At 38.3% G+C, this 18,928-nt stretch overlaps 1 protein-coding gene across 6 annotated transcripts in view; it reads left to right on the top strand.

Moving 5' to 3' along the window:
• Nucleotides 1-15,823, top strand: part of tp53i11b (tumor protein p53 inducible protein 11b) — a 56,934-nt gene extending 41,111 nt beyond the window's left edge. For 2 of the 6 annotated variants that reach the window (XM_081371834.1, XM_081371835.1), the window contains 5 exons: nt 8,035-8,093; nt 10,519-10,567; nt 10,682-10,778; nt 12,285-12,386; nt 13,633-15,649. In XM_081371834.1, coding sequence (XP_081227960.1) covers nt 8,035-8,093; nt 10,519-10,567; nt 10,682-10,778; nt 12,285-12,386; nt 13,633-13,766 — 441 coding nt within the window. In that variant the 3' untranslated portion in view covers nt 13,767-15,649. Of the gene's footprint in view, nt 1-8,034; nt 8,094-10,518; nt 10,568-10,681; nt 10,779-12,284; nt 12,387-13,632 lie in introns of all 6 variants that reach the window. The other 4 variants (XM_081371837.1, XM_081371838.1, XM_081371836.1 and 1 more) reach the window with 3 other exon arrangements.
• The last annotated feature ends 3,105 nt before the right edge of the window (nt 15,824-18,928 follow it).

Genomic DNA, 18,928 nt, shown 5'->3' with positions numbered 1-18,928 from the left:
CTGTGAAAACCACGCATGCTAGAATGACTGTACAGATGCATGATTCAGTAATGTCACAGAAGCCAGAGGCCAAACCCTCATTCAAACAGATGCACATGTCAGAACATATGCGCAATCACATGATACACAGCACTGTTTTTATTTGTGCTTAGCCTTTTGGTGTAAATGGCCCGTGAAGTATCCAAATGGAAGTTGCTTTTGTATCAGCAGTTGTTTTGACAGCCGAGCCAGTGTAAAGATGTGGTAATAATCCCACTGATCCCTCCATTTCCTTTTGCAATGTTTGATATCCTCAAAAGCACAATATATGTTTATATATCTTCCACACAAGTCGACCTGGGCTTTGGTCATAGCGCTCATGAGGTCACTCTCATTGCTACGCCTGGCTTTTATCTTCTGCTCGACTCTGACCTGCAGTAGCCTCTAATTAGGATGTTGATACTCGCTGAGAATTTCTTGCGGAGGCCAAAGCGGTCAGCAAATTGAAAATATTTGCGCTGTTTTCAGAGCTCAGAAAGGTCTCGGCTGCTCACACTGCTTGAATAAGATGGCCATCGCAGAACCAACCACCAGATGAAATGCAATTTGCAGTTAGGCTGTTGGGAAAGCACGCGTTACAGCCTGAAATCTTTACTGCTGTGAATCTTAATGAAATATGACAGCTCTCAAATTAAAACTCGATTGGATTTAAATTGAATGTAGTCTTATCATCACTACAGTTGTACATCTCTGACCTGGAAGCAGAAGTTTCTACTTAGTGATGTAACTTCTTTGTTATCATTGTAAATCGCAGATACATTTTATTTTATTTATTGCCATAACCTAGTTGTCTGGAATTTTTCCTGGTGAGCTCATCAACAATAATAACATGCACTAAAATACAATAAAAGCATATAAATACAAAAAATGAGAAAAACACATGCATACATAAAGTATATATCCCATCGAAATACAGATGCATTAATACCAGAGGAATTAAACGTACAGTATGGATTTTTTTGCCGCTAGGGGTCCCTAACCTCTTTACAATAACAAAGGTGTAGTTTGATGATGCAACATTTGCTAAGAATTATGGATCTTGTCGTCAACGTCAAGCCGACCGATCTAATAATGTTTATGGATGAGTAAATACATAGATGTTTTTATCATGACTGTGATATGAAGCAGTTCGGGATTGCTAAGAGACAGCAATCAGCTCCACACGCGACGCGAGTCCCGCGGATATAAAAGGAATATGGACATTTCATTCTACCGAACTACACGCAAGTGCAGAATTACAACTCACAGGTCAGTTTATTAGACAAATTAAACTTGTGAGGTAACGCAGCGCTGTTTCACTTGGTCTAACATTACACTAGCACAATAAACTGCATTTGAATGTGTTGAAATTTATGTGTTAGTCTGTCTGTATGAGACTAGCAGTAAACTAGATCAACATTAGAATAACATACAGATCATATTCTAACATTTTATCATTGTTGAACTATATAACATTGATTAGTTTTATGTAAATGTGCTCACCTGTTTAATCAAGTACATGTAGGAGCGTTCGAAGTCTCGGACGTGGAGCTCTCGGCATCTCGAAAACACAGCGCTGATATTGATTCTCGTTTTAGTTCTCCTTTTTTATCCAAAGTCTGCTTGCTATGCTCCATAATGTTTGAACGAAACAACAACAGCGTGCAGATAGGCATTACGAAATACACAGTTGTCCACCTCTGTCGCCTTGGTTACTATCAGAGGGCTCTGGTTCATAGCTCTGGTTACTATGGCAGTACGAGCGGAAACCAGGGACAACGCGGATATGACGCCATTGACGGCGACAAAACGGAAATAAAGAAACGGTCCGTGTCTTCGAATTAAATTACAAATTTCTCCTGGTTTGAAAGTTGTGGAAACAGTCGGGATAATGTAAGTACACAACTAAAAAAAATATATAACATAGATATAGTGATTTTTGCTATTTTTAAAGCAAAAAAGTTACATATTGTGCCTTTTAGAGCATGAACAAAAACGCGTGGCTCTGAAGCGTTTCTAGAGGTGTCCGGCCGGATTTGTGAGATCTTTTAGAACTGGTTAGACCTTTTCTCTGCAAACGTGAGACGTAAATGTCATCAATGGTGGAAAGATCACGACCTATAATTTGAGGCAGACTGCACTATATAAGTGCTCTAACTTCTCTGCTGAACGGTGGAGCTGCCGATCCACACTGTAATTGAGAAAGTTAGCACACTTTCTTTCACAGATCGATTAAAGTTGAACATACCGACTTTACTGTTGATTTGGCAGAATTTTTAAGGTGTCTTAACTCATTAATGGGATTTTTAATAATGCTTCTTAGGTTATAATCCCACTTTAACAATTTAGAAATGGTGGTTCGGCATGTCAACACATTCTCATTCCTAACTTGTCACATATTGACGCTTGCTTAGGACCCCTCGCCGCCACTTGTTAGCACGGGGTACCCCTTTAGAGTCCTTTTTCGACGTGCAGGAAAGACTTTCAATTAGAGACCTTTGGTGTCATACACAGGCGTGATGGTCATGGGACTTTTATCCTCATGAATGGAGGTATAGTTTTGCCATTATGACATACGTTGGGGTGTGATTTTCAATTTAACCAGCCAGCATCATTTTCTTTACATTTCCTTGGATTTTTTTTATTTACACTATTTTGAGTGCGTAACCCAACCCCTACCCCTAAACCATTTGTGTATTATATAATCTAAAAGAGGATACAAGTTCCACTCTGTTCGTATTGCTTCAGAAGACTTGGAATGCAACACAAGATGTTTGTAATACTTTTATACTGTTTTTTGGTCAGTTTTTACAATAAATAGCCATGACTTTACTTAATTGCCTGTTACGCATTGTAGGAGAGGCTGCTCTAAAATCTATTTAAAAATATTTAAAAAATAATTTCCTCTTTTACAAATGCAAAGAGTTAAATGCATCTTGATCTATTACACACATAGGACTGCAACTGCAACACATCGCCATTTGGACTTCTTTTGGTACCGCTTTTGACTTCTTTTTTTTAGATAAACAAGTTATTTTGATTACTCTTGTCTGTCTGTTATGTTTTTTCTTTATAACTGTACTTTTTATATTTTTAAGAAATGCTTATGGGTATGTTTCGAGGTAGGAGTGGGATTAGCGGCTCAAAATATATTTTTAATGCTGTGTTGTCAAGCTGAAAACCAAGAAAACATGAATACATGAAGTAATCTTATTTATGTCCTTTTTTTCTTTTGAACAACCCATTTTTCAAGATATACAATCTGATCAAATTATTTGAACAACATCTGACCTTCTGTACAAAGATCAATGATCAGTGTCACAATTTCTGCATTATTTTTGTCAGAATGCAACAAAACAGTTCAGAATAATTTCCTCATTTCTTCAGAAAGATTTCTTCATTTTACTTTTACATTTAACTTTTATTTGCTTTTACATGTTACAAAAGGCCCGTTCACACAAAGAACAATAACTATATTAGCGTCCACACCAGCTGGCGATATCATTCTGTTTATGATAAGCGTTTACGTTGTCTGCTGCTTTAAACTCGTTAAGGGAGGATGGATTCTGATTGGCTGTCAATGTTTTTAATCATTCATCAGTTGGAAAAAATAATTCTGAAAGTGATTCCAACGGTATTGTGTCTCTGTGCCGTCATATTTGGTGTGAACTCTGATATTCTTTTATATTTAGAACGTTTTTAGAACTGTATCTTTATTTTTATCATTATAGTTTTCGTCCTTGTGAGCGGGCCTTGTATTTTGATATTTGCACCCCATTCTATGTTTAGTTACATTATATTTATTATTCATTGTGTTTTATGGCTAGGCATTTCTTGTCTTGTCATGCAGAAATCTTATTTTACTCTATGCTCTTTCAGCACTCTTCACACTCTAATCCCGGAAAATAAGTCCATCTGTCTGCTCTTTGAAAGATATTGTGGTATTGTGTTGTCATTTCATTAACTTGAACAGTCTCTCAGCAGAGCCTGAGCTGAAAAACATGTTGTGTGGCAGTATCGGATATAATGGAAAAATTCTTATTATTTCTCTTGTTTACTTTGGGTGATATTGGAAGTTGTGGTGATTGTTTAGACAATTCTGGCAGTCACCAAATCTAATTTATTTTCGAGTCATTAGCACATCCCAGTATGAAGGCCAGCAGCAGCGTCTGCTGTATCACTGTGGCTGGATCTACAGGGGATCCGCACAACCGCAGCCCTCATAGTGTGTGTTCTCTCTTTATCTCTGCATGCTTATTTTCCCACCTCTCTGCCTCCATTCTGTCTCTCACGCTTGCTTTCTCTTTCTTATCTCGTTATTGCACTCCTATTCTGTCTTATTTCACAGTCTTTAAGGAAATCCATACAGAGGGGTTCTGGAGGTTTGGCTTTTTATTGACATTAGATGTGCACCCAATGAGAATAAAAGAAACACATCCCACTCATATCCGTCACAGCATTTAAAATGTCATCCATCAGCAAACCTGGAGTCTTGGCTCAAATTAAAATGCTTCTTCGATGCACAAATCAATAGAATAGCAATCCAGCATGTGATTCTGGTTCTGCTAACCTCCCATCTCATTGCGTTCTGACATTCATGTTGATTCTGACTCAAATTGTTATGCTGATTATACACACTACTACTACCCTTCAAAAGTTTAGGGTCAGTATGATTTTTTTTTTTTTTTTTTTTTTTTTTTAAATAAATTAATTTTTTATCAAAATTTATCAAAAGTGACAGTAAACACATTTGTAATTTTACAAAGAAATTCTGTTTAAATCAATGCTGTTCTTCTAAACTTTCTATTCATCAAAAAAATCCTGAAAAAATGTCTCAAGTTTCCACATAAAACATTAAGCAGCACAACTGTTTTGAACATTGATAATAATTAGCAATGTTTTCTGATCAGCAAATCAGCATATTAGAATGATTTCTGAAGGATCATGTGACACTGAAGACTGGAGTAATGATGCTGAAAATTCAACATTGCAATCTCAGGAATAAATAACATTTAAATAGAAAACAGTTATTTAAAATTGCTATAATATTTCACAATATTTCGTACAAAAACATTAAAAAACGTTAACAAACCTTTGAATGATAGTGTACAGCCTAAATTAAATCTGTTCATCATATAAAGCGATCAAGTCTCTTCAGAAAATTTGGACTAAACCGCTCAATTTATATGGATTAGTTTAACAATCTCTTTATGAACTTTTGAAGCATCAAAGTGGTAGTTGCGTAGCTGTCAATGGAGGGACAGAAATCACTCAGATTTCATTAGAAATATCTTCATTTGTGTTCCGAAGATGAATGAAAGTCTTACAGGTTTGGAACGACATGAGGGTGAGCAATTAATGACAGAATTTTCATTTTTGGGTGAACTATCCCTTTAAATAAAATATTTCCTTAGAAACCAAAATGCTCCTTTAGGAGAAATGAAGGCTCTTATATTTTATGACACTGTTTTAAGCAGCCATAAGGGAATGTGTGATTTGCCTCTAATGATAGCCATCCCTACCGCCCTGGTTAAAATCTGTCTGCCTTCTGTCTTACCGATCATAACGTCTATAATCAGCTCCTCTCTACTTACTTCCACTGTTTCTACATCTCTCAAAACTGCTTCTGTCACACCTGGTTTGGATCCTAATGACCCAAATAACTATCGCCCAATCTCCAACCTCCCATTCATCATCAAACTTTTGGAACGGACTATAGCAATTCAACTTCAAGCCCACCTGCACAACAATAACCTCTACAAACCTTTTCAGTCTGGTTTTCGCCACAATCGCAGCACTGAAACAGCCCTGGTAAAAATCACAAATGATCTCCTACTTGCAGCTGACAATGGTCTTTTATCCATCCTAATTCTTCTCAACCTCACTGCAGCCTTCGACACCATCTCTCATACAATTCTTTTGGAACGCCTGGCTGCCATCGGGATCGCTAACAATGCACTAGTCTGGTTCAGGTCATATCTACATAATAGAAAACGGTTCATTCAGGGAAAAAAATGTCACATCAAAATCTACAACAGTCACCCATGGTGTTCCTCAGGGCTCAGTGCTGGGACCACTGCTTTTTATCATCTATATATTACCTCTCGGCAACATTCTCCGTTCCTTTGGGATCAGTTTTCATTGTTATGCTGACGATACACAACTTTATCTCTCCACAAAACCTAACACCTCTCTTCCCCCCTCCAGACCTCCTGTCTGCAAGCTATCAGCAACTGGATGCCAATCAATCTTCTCAAACTCAATGGAAATAAAAGTGAGGTTCTCCTCATTGGTTCAAAGGCCACACTCTCCAAAAGTCACCCGTTTACCATGTCAGTTGATGGCTCTCCGATTCCCACTTCTTCCCAAGTTAAAAGTCTCGGGGTCATTCTAGACAGTACACTTTCCTTTGGCCCTCACATCAGCAATATCACTAGGACTCTTTCTTTCACCGCCGCAACATCTCTAGACTCCGCCCCTCCCTCTCCCAACACAATACACAGGTCCTTGTTCATGCCCTGATCACATCCCGCATTGACTTCTGCAACACCCTCCTCATTTAAACTCCACAAATAAACTTCTCCATCGCCTCCAATCCATTCAGAACTCGGCAGCTCAGTTTATCACCCGCACCGGATCAACTGACCACATCACACCGCTTCTTACTCAGCTCCACTGGCTTCCTGTTCCTTACCGGATCAACTACACAATTCTCCTGCTTACCTTCAAAGCCCTCCAGCTTCTTATGGTACGGATCCACTTTTGCAACACGACTGAAGCCCTTCCCTCATTTGTATGTGGTTTTGAGCCAGCAGCTTATGATTCCCCCAGTCTCCAATCCATGTGCTCTTCTTCTATTGGATAGCCGTGTCACGTTCAGCAGATTCATTTGCATAAAGATGGGCATCGGCCAGCTTTTTGACGCACAGCATTTTTTCAAATGCAGCGCCACCTTCCCGGGATGCTTTGCGGGCGCGTTAAAGTCGCTTGACATCACCCATTGGAATAAAGTGGAGTGTGGCGCGACAGATGTGTCGCACGGACAAGTGGATCCGTACCGTCACTCAGCTCCACTGGCTTCCTGTTCCTTACTGGATTAACTATAAAATTCTTCTGCTTAACTTCAAAGCCCTCCATGACCTTGCTCCCTCATACCTCTCAGACCTGCTTCTTCTCTATAATCCTCCTCAAACACTGCTGAAATTTTAACTGTACCAACATTCAGACTTGGCACCATGGGGGCTAGAGCCTACAGCCGCTCTGGATTTCTCTCCCACTTCACATTCGCCGACTGGACTCTCTCCATCAATTCAAATCACAACTTAAAACACATCTGTTTAGATTAGCTTATCCTACATAAATTTCATCATTCAAATTTAATTTCCTGGACTTAATGGTGTTTAGCATAAAGATTGTACTTATTATTTTGATTTTACTATTGATATTTTTGTTGGGCTTGTATTAATGTCTTGCGTTTCAAAAAGGTGATTAAACAAAGGAGGAGTTTGCCAATACTTTGATTGGTGTTGCCATCTTTGTTTAACAGCTATGGAGAAGTAGGTGGTTGTATTGAACGGCAGCCATAAACCTGAAAATGTGTGAATCTTTGGAAATCATCAGAGACTTTGTGTGGGTGGCTGCATTTGCTAATTTATCATCAAATTGGGTTTCATGCTAAATATATTGTGTTATTAATCCACCCATTCACCGGTGGCCACCAGACGTCAAAGTTGACAACAGGTTTCTTCACTTTAATTAAAGATGCTTTAATGATTCGCTCCACACCACTGTGGATAACTCACCATGCACTATTAATTCATCATGCTTCAGACTGATTTAGTTGTTTTTGTTCATCCGAAGTGAATTTAGATGGGACGTTTCTGTTGCAAATGACTCTTCTGCTGGATGTGACAGTTTGTTATTATTCTGAGTGTCTCGTTTTTCTCCCTCGTGTCTATATCTCTCTCCCCGCATCTTTCTTTATTCCTCACTTCACTTCCTCCTCTTCTCTCTCAGATCAGTCAGATGCTGGGGAATGAGATCAAGTTTGCGGTTCGAGAGCCTGTGGGACTGAGGTAAGACAACATCCCTGTGCTGTTCTGCCACTCTCTCTGCACTGTGGTGGTTAGGGGAGATTGCTCTCATTCACCTCATTTATATAATTCTGCCTTGGGTCAACAGTGCAGAAAATAGCAGGCTTTTAATTAAAGCACAGTTATTTTGACAGGCCACAGCTGAACCAGCTGAACCCTGAACCTGATTGTACAAATTCAGGTTCTGTTTCAGTAACGTGTAGCGTTTTGTCTGTCTTTGGACACTAATGCAAATGATTTATGCAAGAAGAATCCCCTGCAATATTATTAGCTCCTAATTTATGTGCATTAGCTGTGTCATTTGTGAAGTCTCCATACCTCAGTTTGAATTTCACACCATTCAGTGACACAACATATTTCTGGAATGGATTCATAATTTGCACTATTGTCTGTAAAAATGGTCAATGTTTTAGTTTATGTTCTGTTCATGTTATTTATTTAATTAGTTCCCTAAAAATAGGGTAGAATCTAAAATATGTCTTATTCATTTATCTGACCTTCTGTAAAAAGTGTCGTATAGTCAAAGTTACAAATGTATTTGTTACCTAAAATAGGGTACAATCTAAAATATTTCTCATTAACTGTTTCCCCGGCTTTCCATGTTTTCACTGTTATAAGGTAGAGGGCACTATTACGCATCTTCTGAAAGAATACAGAATCTCCTGATCAAAACACAGGTGAAGAACAAGCATAAACAAGCGATAGCATAAGCAGATGCATATGTAAAATAATGCAATCATCAACAATAAACACCATATAAATAAAACATGCCTAATGTTAACGAATGAAATATCGACCCAGGATGAACTACAGGACTGTGAAGCAGTTCCCCATTCAGAATCCCATTCAGACGTAGTCTTTGACAAAAACTTGATTTTTCTCAGCTTTTTGCTCAAAATGTTGTTTTTATTTTATTTTATGAAACTTAGACATTCAAGTATTGCTAAAAAAAAGAAACCATGAAGCTAGAATAAAACTTTTTGTGTGTTATTCTTTCTTTTGATGCATGTATATTTCATGTTCAGATATTCATATAACAGAATATTCTGGGGGCCATGAAACTTCAACATCAAACTTAAAAAATGCTGGCTCTGGCTTGCAACTTTTTTCAAAAACACTGTCGGGGAAAGAATTAATATTTTCATTTTATATTAAAGGAGTTGTAATATGATAAAATCACTTTTGCCTTGATCATTTGACATATAAGAGGTCTTTGTACCATTAAAACACCCTCCAAGTTTTATAGCTTAAAACGTCATCATTATAAATAAAACATTTGCATATGACTGCCCCCAGAGCAAGACATCGACGAATACTTATGCATCATCACACATAAACCCCGCCCACTGGCGTTCAGTCGCTTAACGGCTGACATTTGCAACACTGGATGTGAGCGTCACATCAATAAACCCAGATGCTGTCTACACTGATACAGTATACTGATGCACGTTCAGTTTCTGACACTCCACACACTTGAGTCTGACGTCAACAGGACAGTCGGAAGAGTGAAAAACGTTTGCTTTGAGGCGTCCAGTATAAACAGCTGGTTTGTGTCTCTGTTCAGACTTTAGAAGGTTCCCAGCAGCAGAAACAAGTGAATGGTTTATTTTAATGGCGTCATGATGACATCCTTTTATTATACAGCAGCCAACAAATAGTCTAAATCAAAGTTTCTTTCAGTTTCCTTCCAGGTTTAAAGGGATACTTCACTTTTTTGGAAATAGGCTCATTTTACAACTCCTCCAGAGTTAAACAGTTGAGTTTTCCCGTATTCGAATCCATTCAGCCGAACTCGGTACCATGGGTCCAGCAGGCGTACTGATATGACGCAGCGCCTGAAAATAGTCCCCAGCTCGGTAGACTATAGGGTCGACTGTTCATGCGCTGCGTCGTATCATTACGCCTGCTGCACTCATGGTACGGCAGCAAAGTTTCTTGATTATTACGCAGGAATGAGAGTATAGCCTAGCCATATCAGCCTAGAAAATCGCAACTTTTAATTTTCCGTCAGTCTTAGTACACGATGTAACTACAGAAGAGTCAAGTTTTAAATAGGAAAAATATCGAAACTCTTTGGTCATTTTTTTTAGAGAGATGCTAATGGTCCTGTCCGATTCAATGATCTATGCTAAGCTATGCTAAAAGTGGTACCACCAGACCCGGAGATCGACTGAATGGATTCGAAAACGGTAAAACTCAACTGTTTAACTCTGGGGGAGTTGTAAAATGAGCCTATTTCCAAAAAAAGTGGAGTATCCCTTTCAATGCAATTTTGAATCCCAGATATTTGGTCTCAGGTTTTTAAATCCCTCTTTATAGCATTGCTAAACTGCCCATGGCATTTTAGAATTGAGAATAAGCAATCAAAGTTTGCTGTTTTTCTACTGACTCTTTTTTCTTTCTCAAGGTTATGGATTCTCTTCTCTGCTGTGGTTTTCACGGTCATGGCCCTTATGGTGAGTTTCAGTACCTGAAGCTCCATATGTTCTCAGGAGCATTGCTTTCTTACTATCTTCAGTATCACAATGAGTCTAGTCATCATTAAGTGGTTTTGTGTGTGTGATTTATAGGCCCTAGCTTTCCCCAACCAGCTGTATGAGGTTGTATTTGACCAGGAGCAAACAGCCACCAGTGTCTCTATACGTCTCTATGGAGGGGCCATTCTCAGTAAGTCATAATCATGTCATTCTGTAATTTTTAATAACACAGCATTACCTAACAATCTCTCACAGCCTTAGTTAGACATTGTCATGTGGTCAGTGCATCTACTGATGGGCCGTAAACGGACAACTCTTCTTCTCAGGGGGCTCTTAGGAAATATTTTTGTGTTTTAATGGCCAGTCAGCCAGTGGATTGTGAAGAGAAGCGAGAAGGAAACATTCCCTGCAGGGCTGCACGCTCTCCGCTGCTCATTCATGTAATTGCACATTAAATCAAACTCTTTCTGGCCCACTGCAGACAACAAATTTGCACAGATTAGCAGTGCAATTATTCCCCTCTTTACCTGCTTCCTTTTCACATCTTTCCTTCAAAAATTAAATAGATGAGACATGTTTTAAATATTACTCATCTAATCCTCCTGGTAATTGCTAAGTCTGTCAGTGCATGACAGCCACTGTTCTTTGGTATCTCAAGGTGTACAGGAAGGATTTTCCATCCATCCATCCATCCATCCATCCATCCAGTGATTATTTACCGTTAAGTTCTGCTCAGTGGAACAGTGAACATTTGTGTCATCTCACTCATTTCTTTTCTCTTTTTTTTGCACTTTTTTTCTCCTTCTGTTTTTATCTGCCATTTCTAAAATTTACTTCTATTACTCATTGGTTTAAACTTAGAAAATTAACTAAACATGACTCAACATGACAGAGACTTGCTACTGCTCATAAACAAAACGCTGCTTTGAGCAAGACATGCTACCGCTGTACGATAGCATACATGAATTACCCATAGCAGATCTATACAGGTGGAGCTGGGGAAGGTGGAGGGTTTCTGAAACCCTGAACACTGACCAAGTATTTGAAAGATGAGCAGAAAGCTCATTGGCTGCCGATACAGCAGGATACATCAGCTGTGCCCTATAGAGAACGATGTGATTGCAAGCAGATAGCCTACGCCATCTAGAGTTTCATGACAGAACTGTTTATTTATATTATATTTTATAGAACTGTGAAGCGAACTCATTTCATCTAAATGATGTTGTGGCACAATGTGACACACAGGGTTTGTTTGAATGTTTGTTTAGCAGTTGCAACTTCTAAAAGAAAATCTAAAGTTTGGAGTCAGTAGGATTTTTTAAAAATATTTTTGACAGAAGTCTCTTCTGCTCACCAAGGCTGCATTTATTTGAGCAAAAACACAGTAAAATGTACTTTAAAATTGTGAAATATTAATTAAATTTAGAGTGACTTTTTTCTGTTTAAATATATTTAAAAATGTAATTTATTCATGTGATGCAAGTCTTTAGTGTCACATGATCCTTATTATAAATGTTGAAAACATTTGTGCTGCTTAGTATTTTTGTGGAAACCATGATAAGCTTTCTTTGATGAATTAGAATAGTAAGTTCAAGAGGAACTGGATTTATTTGAAATAGTGTTAATTTCTTTAAAAAAAATCTTACTGATCCAAACTTTTGAACAGTAGTGCATATGTTTGCCCTCTTTTTGGCAGGCCTCTCTCTGATCATGTGGAATGGCTTGTACACTGCTGAGAAGGTTATCATCCAGTGGACATTACTTAGCGAGGCCTGCTACTTCGCCATCCAGTTTTTAGGTTTGTATTAGTGAGAGCTAGAGTCTTGTGCATGCTGTATTTTGTCAGCCCTGTAATGTAATGATGGCACTGCCCTCTAGTGGTTGTGGTCTCTCAATGGATTCATTCAAATACAGTACATGTATTTATGTATATATAGTAGTAAAATAGTTTATATTGAGCAGTTGTCCCAAATATGGTAGTGCAAAAATAATCCACCTATTACATGACTACTTGCCAAATAAATTAATAAATGGCCCTGAAAAATGTATGTTAAAATAGTTTTCTTTATCTGTTTTTTAAATCTTGCTTTATAAATGATATTAATAAACTATTTTTATTAACTTTATTAACTTTTTTTTTTATTATTAACAATGTAAACATGTCCTCCTCCCATCCAGCTTTTTGTCTCTTACCAGTTCTTCTGAGTGAAGTTTTCATTTTCTGGAGTCTCCTGAGTTTTATGCTCACCAAATACAGCATATTAAAATTGCCCTCCAATATCGTTTTTATTACACACAGTGAAAGTAATTGTTTTGAGAAGCCTGATGTATCCAATTACGCTGAGATAGGATAAAAAGAGAACAGAGTAATATCAACAACAGAATACACTGATGTGGTTTAATGGACAAGGTGAAATAGGTTAAGGGTCGGGGTCATTATACAAATATACTGCCACAATTGACCAATCGGAATCGAGGATTCCAGAGAACTACATAGCATTTCAAAAGATTAGGGTCAATAGGTTTTTTTTTTTTTTTTTTTTTTTTAAGAAATTTATATTGAAAGGATTCTTTAAATGAATCAAAAGTGACAGTGAAGACAATTATAATCTTACAAAAAATGTTTAGTTCTTTTGAACTTTCTATTCATCAAAGAATCATGAAAACACTGTATTCAACATTGATAATAATAATAATAAATTATTGAGCAGTAATGAGCATATTTGAATGATTTCTGAAGGATCATGTGACACTGAAGACTGGAGTAATGATGATGAAAATTCAGCTTTGATCACAGGAATAAATTACATTTTAAAATATATTCAAATAGGAAACAGTTATTTTACAATATTACAGTTTTTTCTGTATTTCGATCAAGTAAATGCAGCCCTGGTGAGCATAAGAGACTTCTTTCAAAAACATTGAAATATCTTACCGAATAATATCTTAAATCTAATTAGTCATTGTGCTTATAATTCATGTGTTTCCTCAAAACTCTCTTTATATTTGGATCATGAATGTGTTTGTACACTTGTCTGTTACAGTGACCTCCGTCACACTGATGGAACTGGGCTTCCTGCCAAACACTGCCATCCTCCTCCTCCTCAGTCGCATATTCTTCCTCACTGTCACGCTGTCCTACTACTACCATCTGGGACGCCGGCCCAAGAAGATCTGAGAGCCCCGCACACACCATTACCACACACACACACACACCTGGTGACGGGCCGCTGGAATTTCCATCTGAAGCTTTGAACAGTGACACATTCAAACAACATCAACCTGTTCATCTGGCGTTGAGCCTCACTGCAACCAGGCCTTGTTTTAATTTCAACTTACACACAACACAGGAGTTTGCCTTCACAGAGCAAACTTCTTTTTTTTTCTATGGGAAATGCTCACAATCTGGTCAAATGAATTCCATTTTTATTTCTGACACACAGCGTAGCCCTCCTCATTCAGCGTTTATCACGTGAAGTATTGCACACCGTAGCCGAGCTGGAAATGCTGGCGTAACTGTCTGTAGCTTTGTCATCAACAAAACTGTCAATCATTTCATGTCATAATGCCAATTACTTTGAGCTTGTAGTCATGTGACGTGCGTGTAAACACTAGAATGTGTGTTTTCCGTGCAGGTCATTCAGTATTTGAGCGGTAAAAGCATTGTAACCGGTTGGTGTATCTGTGTCCGCTGTATCACTGAACCAGGAACAACTGAGTTCTCATACAGGAATGATATGATCCTTATGGATGACAGACACAACAGGTTAGTTTGATTGGTTAGCTAGTTGGTGCAATGATCTCGAAACCCCCTGTAGTTGCACTGTTTCAGGAACTTTTTTTCATTTTTCTTACTGTCATGTTCGTTTTCATCAAGATTTCGAAGTGCATATGAACAAGAAAGGCCTTTTTCTTTTAGTAGTAACGCCACAGAATATGGTTTTGTAGCACACTGGCATGTTTCATTCATTTAAACAAGCAATGTAGCAGTATTTTCCCTCACGTCTCCCTAATATTGCCTTATTATGCTAAACTGCACAAGCGTTCCACACGTTGGCACACTGCCAGTTGTTTGTATTCCTCAAAAGAACTATATTCTGTGCAAATATATTTTCTTGTTGATTTGCAGTTTTCCAGTTGCTTATTTATTGGCCTGCCCGGACGTCTTTGCATACAGTAGGTTAGGTTTGTGGAATCACTTGCATGTTTATTGTCTGAGTCATTGTGCGAGTTCTGCTGAGACAAACTGCAAAATCAAAATGAGGCGTGTGTGTGTAATTACACATTTGCTGCCTTGTGTGTACTTGCTATTATTTTTGAAAGTGTCCATTAGTTACAACGGTGACATCTTCCGCTAGAAGCATAATAGAATTGGAAGCATTTTATAACTTTAAGCGCATTACTTGATTGGATAGGAAGCAATATTTTTAGCAAGAATCTACACAGGAAATTTCTGTTAAATGTTGAGTGCCATGCTTGTTGGTCGTTTCCACACTGTATATGATAGAGCTTCAGTGGAGTTTGTTTGAGTACAGTATGTGGACAGAAGTAGCAGTTCCTCTTTCTTAGGTTTAATTAGGTTTTCACATTTAGCTTATACATGGCTCAAAATCAACCCAGTTTTGATTTAGTCTCTTCGTTGTCTTTACTTGCGAACAGGTTCATAGCTCAAATCTCCTCTTACTGTCCTGAGAATATAATGTCTTGGACAGAGAACCAAACTAATCCTAGCTAGTAGTTCAGAATAGGCACGGCTGTTACTGTGTGTTCTGTTCCTCTCATTAAAAAACAAGCTCTCGCTAAATATGATGACGGCAAGTGGCAAACATGAATCATTTGTTATTCACGTCTCCAGATGAGAATCGTGTTGCCATGCTATTAGAAGTAAATATCCAGTAAGCTGCTAGTGGCTTCAGCTGTCTGACGAATGGTATACAAAATGCCTCTGAAGGGATGTTAATGTACTTTTAAAATGTGTGTGTAAATATTTTATTGAGAAATGTTATTGTTATGGAACTGCATCGTTATCTTTTTGGAATAAAGAAAATGTACGTTTATTACATCTGTCACTCAAGGTCTTTTGTTGTTGCTGGATAATGAGCTTCCACCTCGCTCTATCTTTAGCTTTTTTATTGCCATACACAAATGAAACCTTGAACTATTACCAAAAGAAAAAGAGACCTACTATGGTCTCAATCAGGTCCTTGTTGAATTAAAAAGGTTTTTTGTAATGCCCTTTGTAGCATTTTACAATTATTCCAGGAACTGTATTTTGTAGCTTTTCCTAGACTTTGTACCACCTTGAGAACTTGTATTAGTACCAAAACGTCCTCTACAACTATATACATTTTGATTAGTGTTATATCTATTATTAAGTGGCATTTACATTTTGCAGAAAATGCAGCTCCAGAAACTTTAAAGATCATTTTATATGCAATACTAATAATGGTAATGTATTATCACTGTGTTTTATGATATAAATATTTACTCTTAATCTACAGCCATTGCCAAAAGTTGGTCAGATAGACAGACAGACACGGATGGATGGATGGATGCAGACATGAGACATACATACATACATACTGTGGAGTAAATTTTTAATTAATCATAACTAACATTCCCTTTTCTGCAGGATTAACATTTATATGCTTTTGAAAGCTAAAGGTCTCCAACAACAAGTGAGCCAAATTCAGTGTGTGTAAAAGAGGAAAGAAAACTATACAGCCATCTGAATCTAAATATATAACCTCATGACTTGAGTAACAAGCTGAAGTAATCAAGAAATCAAAATTTACTTTTACCTAGTAACAGAATGAAGAACCATTCATCCTGGAGAAAACAACTGATGTAATGAATTCTATAAAAACTCTTGTGCTCTGATCGTCGATGGGAATCCTCTGTGATTGAAGTATATCCGAAGGCATTGTCGGGAGTCAGTCTGATCACTGCTAGAGACCTTATTCCCAGTCATAGTGTTCATAAGAGGTGAGACATCGTCCGTCTCAGCAGTGTCGACTGGAGCTGCCCCATGTTAATACTGTACTTTATTAATGTAAATTGTTTTTGCCATAGCAGTCATACATAATTACAGGACATTCTTCAGACAAAACATAGTAAATTCAAACACATACACACAAACCTATTGGCAAAAACTTTCAATATGCAAAGAGTGCATATTTACAGTGTTGACCTTATTAGTGCTCAGAGTTGATCACAATTCGAGGACTTCTGCTTGTCCACTCGCCTTCTCTATGGTGAAGGGGGTGGATTGAAATCCACTGCTGCTTCAATGTGTAATGAGTGATTAATAATCAAGGATAAGCATTTCTACATAAATCAAATCTCTATTCAGTGAGTGATTCAAATATACTTTTAATCATATGTTTGCTGTGAGTGTTAACCAGCTGCTTTCAGGTACATTCTGATGTGACCCTCAACATGTGTTGTCTATATATCTGTTTCTAGCTGACGAGTTAAGGTTACAGGGGTCCAACTATACATGACTTCTCCTGATTTACAGAACTGTACCTCTATCATGTGTATTTCTCTAGAAATTAAAGTGAATAGTTTCTGTACTTCTTCCTGAGGGAATGTATTATAAGTATGTTTTGGTAGTTTGTCCTGATGATAGTTGGCTCAGGCCCTCTTCAACCTTGGATGTTCTGTGCAGGTCTTTAGGAGCTATGGGACACTTCGGCATGCAACAACAGACCCGAAGACGCCTTTCTCTGACCTCCGAAGTCACCGCAGACCTAAATCTAGGAATCGTGCGGTGCGACAACTATCCTGACTAATGGCGACATCCTCTTCTATCTATCCATGTGTGGAAATTTGCTTAGACTATATGTGTTCGTCTTAGCCAATCAGAAACAGCAACCTGAAGCAAGGACCTTGGTGTATGGTATAACTGCTGTGATCTACGCGGCCTACGGACTCCTGTGTGAGTCTTGGAGCTGACTTCTGCTGATGAAACTGCAAACTATCTTCAGTAAAACTTTTCTTCAGTTTATTATAATTCTGACTCCGGGTCTTCTTTCAAACATCTGGTCCTTGGGCCAAACTGTTACCCCCTGATAATGGGATTAAAGGGATAGTTCACTTTGAAATACAATTTTGGTATGTTTTAGCTTACCTCAAGGGCATCCAAGATGTAGGTGTCTTTTTTTCCACAGTAGTTTCAATTTTGATATTTTTAGGTCAAACCGTTCTCGTCTGTCAGTTGTATAATGCAGGTCTATGGTCACTGTCTCAAAGAGCATGCACAGAGTCCAAATTAAACAATTCCCCATCGTAAGTACACATTGATGGCCTAAGACACGAAACGAGCGTTTTGTGTGAGAAAACGAACAGTATTTATATTGTTTTTAGCTCTTATACACAGCCACATCCAAGTGATCTGAGGGCGCGCGCGCATCCTGGTGTGTGACGTGTGCGCAGACTGGTGCATATACACTAGATGTCGCCTTAAAGACATTCGTTCCAATGAACTGCCGTAGCCAAGGCGACATCTAGTGTACATATCTATGCACCAGTCTGCGCACACGTCACACAGCAAGAAGCGCGCGCGCCCTCAGATCACTTGGACGTGGCTGTGCATAAGAGCTAAAAACGATATAAATACTGTTCGTTTTCTCACACAAACCGCTCGTTTCGTGTCTTAGGCCATCAATGTGTACTTACGATGGGGAATTGTTTTAATTTGGACTCTGTGCATGCTCTTTGAGACAGTGACCATAGACCTGCATTATACGACTGACAGACGAGAACGGTTTGACCTAAAAATATCAAAATTGAAACTACTGCGGAAAAAAAAGACACCTACATCTTGGATGCCCTTGAGGTAAGCTAAAACATACCAAAATTTTATTTCAAAGTGAACTATCCCTTTAAGATCCAGTGAGTTGCCTGGCCACTGATCCATTTTTTCTATGCAAAGATCTCAGAGATAATATAACATGGATAACATCCATTATCACTCTTGCCTTGTGAAATGACGCTCTATCATGCTGGAAAATTCACGGATCATCACCAAATTGCTCCTGGAGCGTTGGGAGAAGTTGCTCTTGCAGGATGTTTTGATATCATTCTTTATTCCTGGGTGGTTTTTTTGTTGTTGTTGTTGGCCGAATTGTGAGAGAGCTGCTACCTTGGATGAAAAGCGCCCCCACACATGAATGATCTCAGGACGCTTCACTGTCGGCACGACACAGGACTCATGATAGCCTTCTCACCATTTCTTCTCCAGAAAATCGATTTTGGAAAGCAATGATGGCTGGATGTCTTTCTTTAGAGGTAACTATTGGAGAACACATTGATTAGAAGCTCCTTTTCCCTCCTTTT

This window comes from Scardinius erythrophthalmus (genome assembly GCF_964197995.2).
Source record: "Scardinius erythrophthalmus genome assembly, chromosome: 8".
NCBI lineage: Eukaryota > Metazoa > Chordata > Actinopteri > Cypriniformes > Leuciscidae > Scardinius > Scardinius erythrophthalmus.
This window is presented reverse-complemented; position numbering and strand designations above follow the sequence as displayed.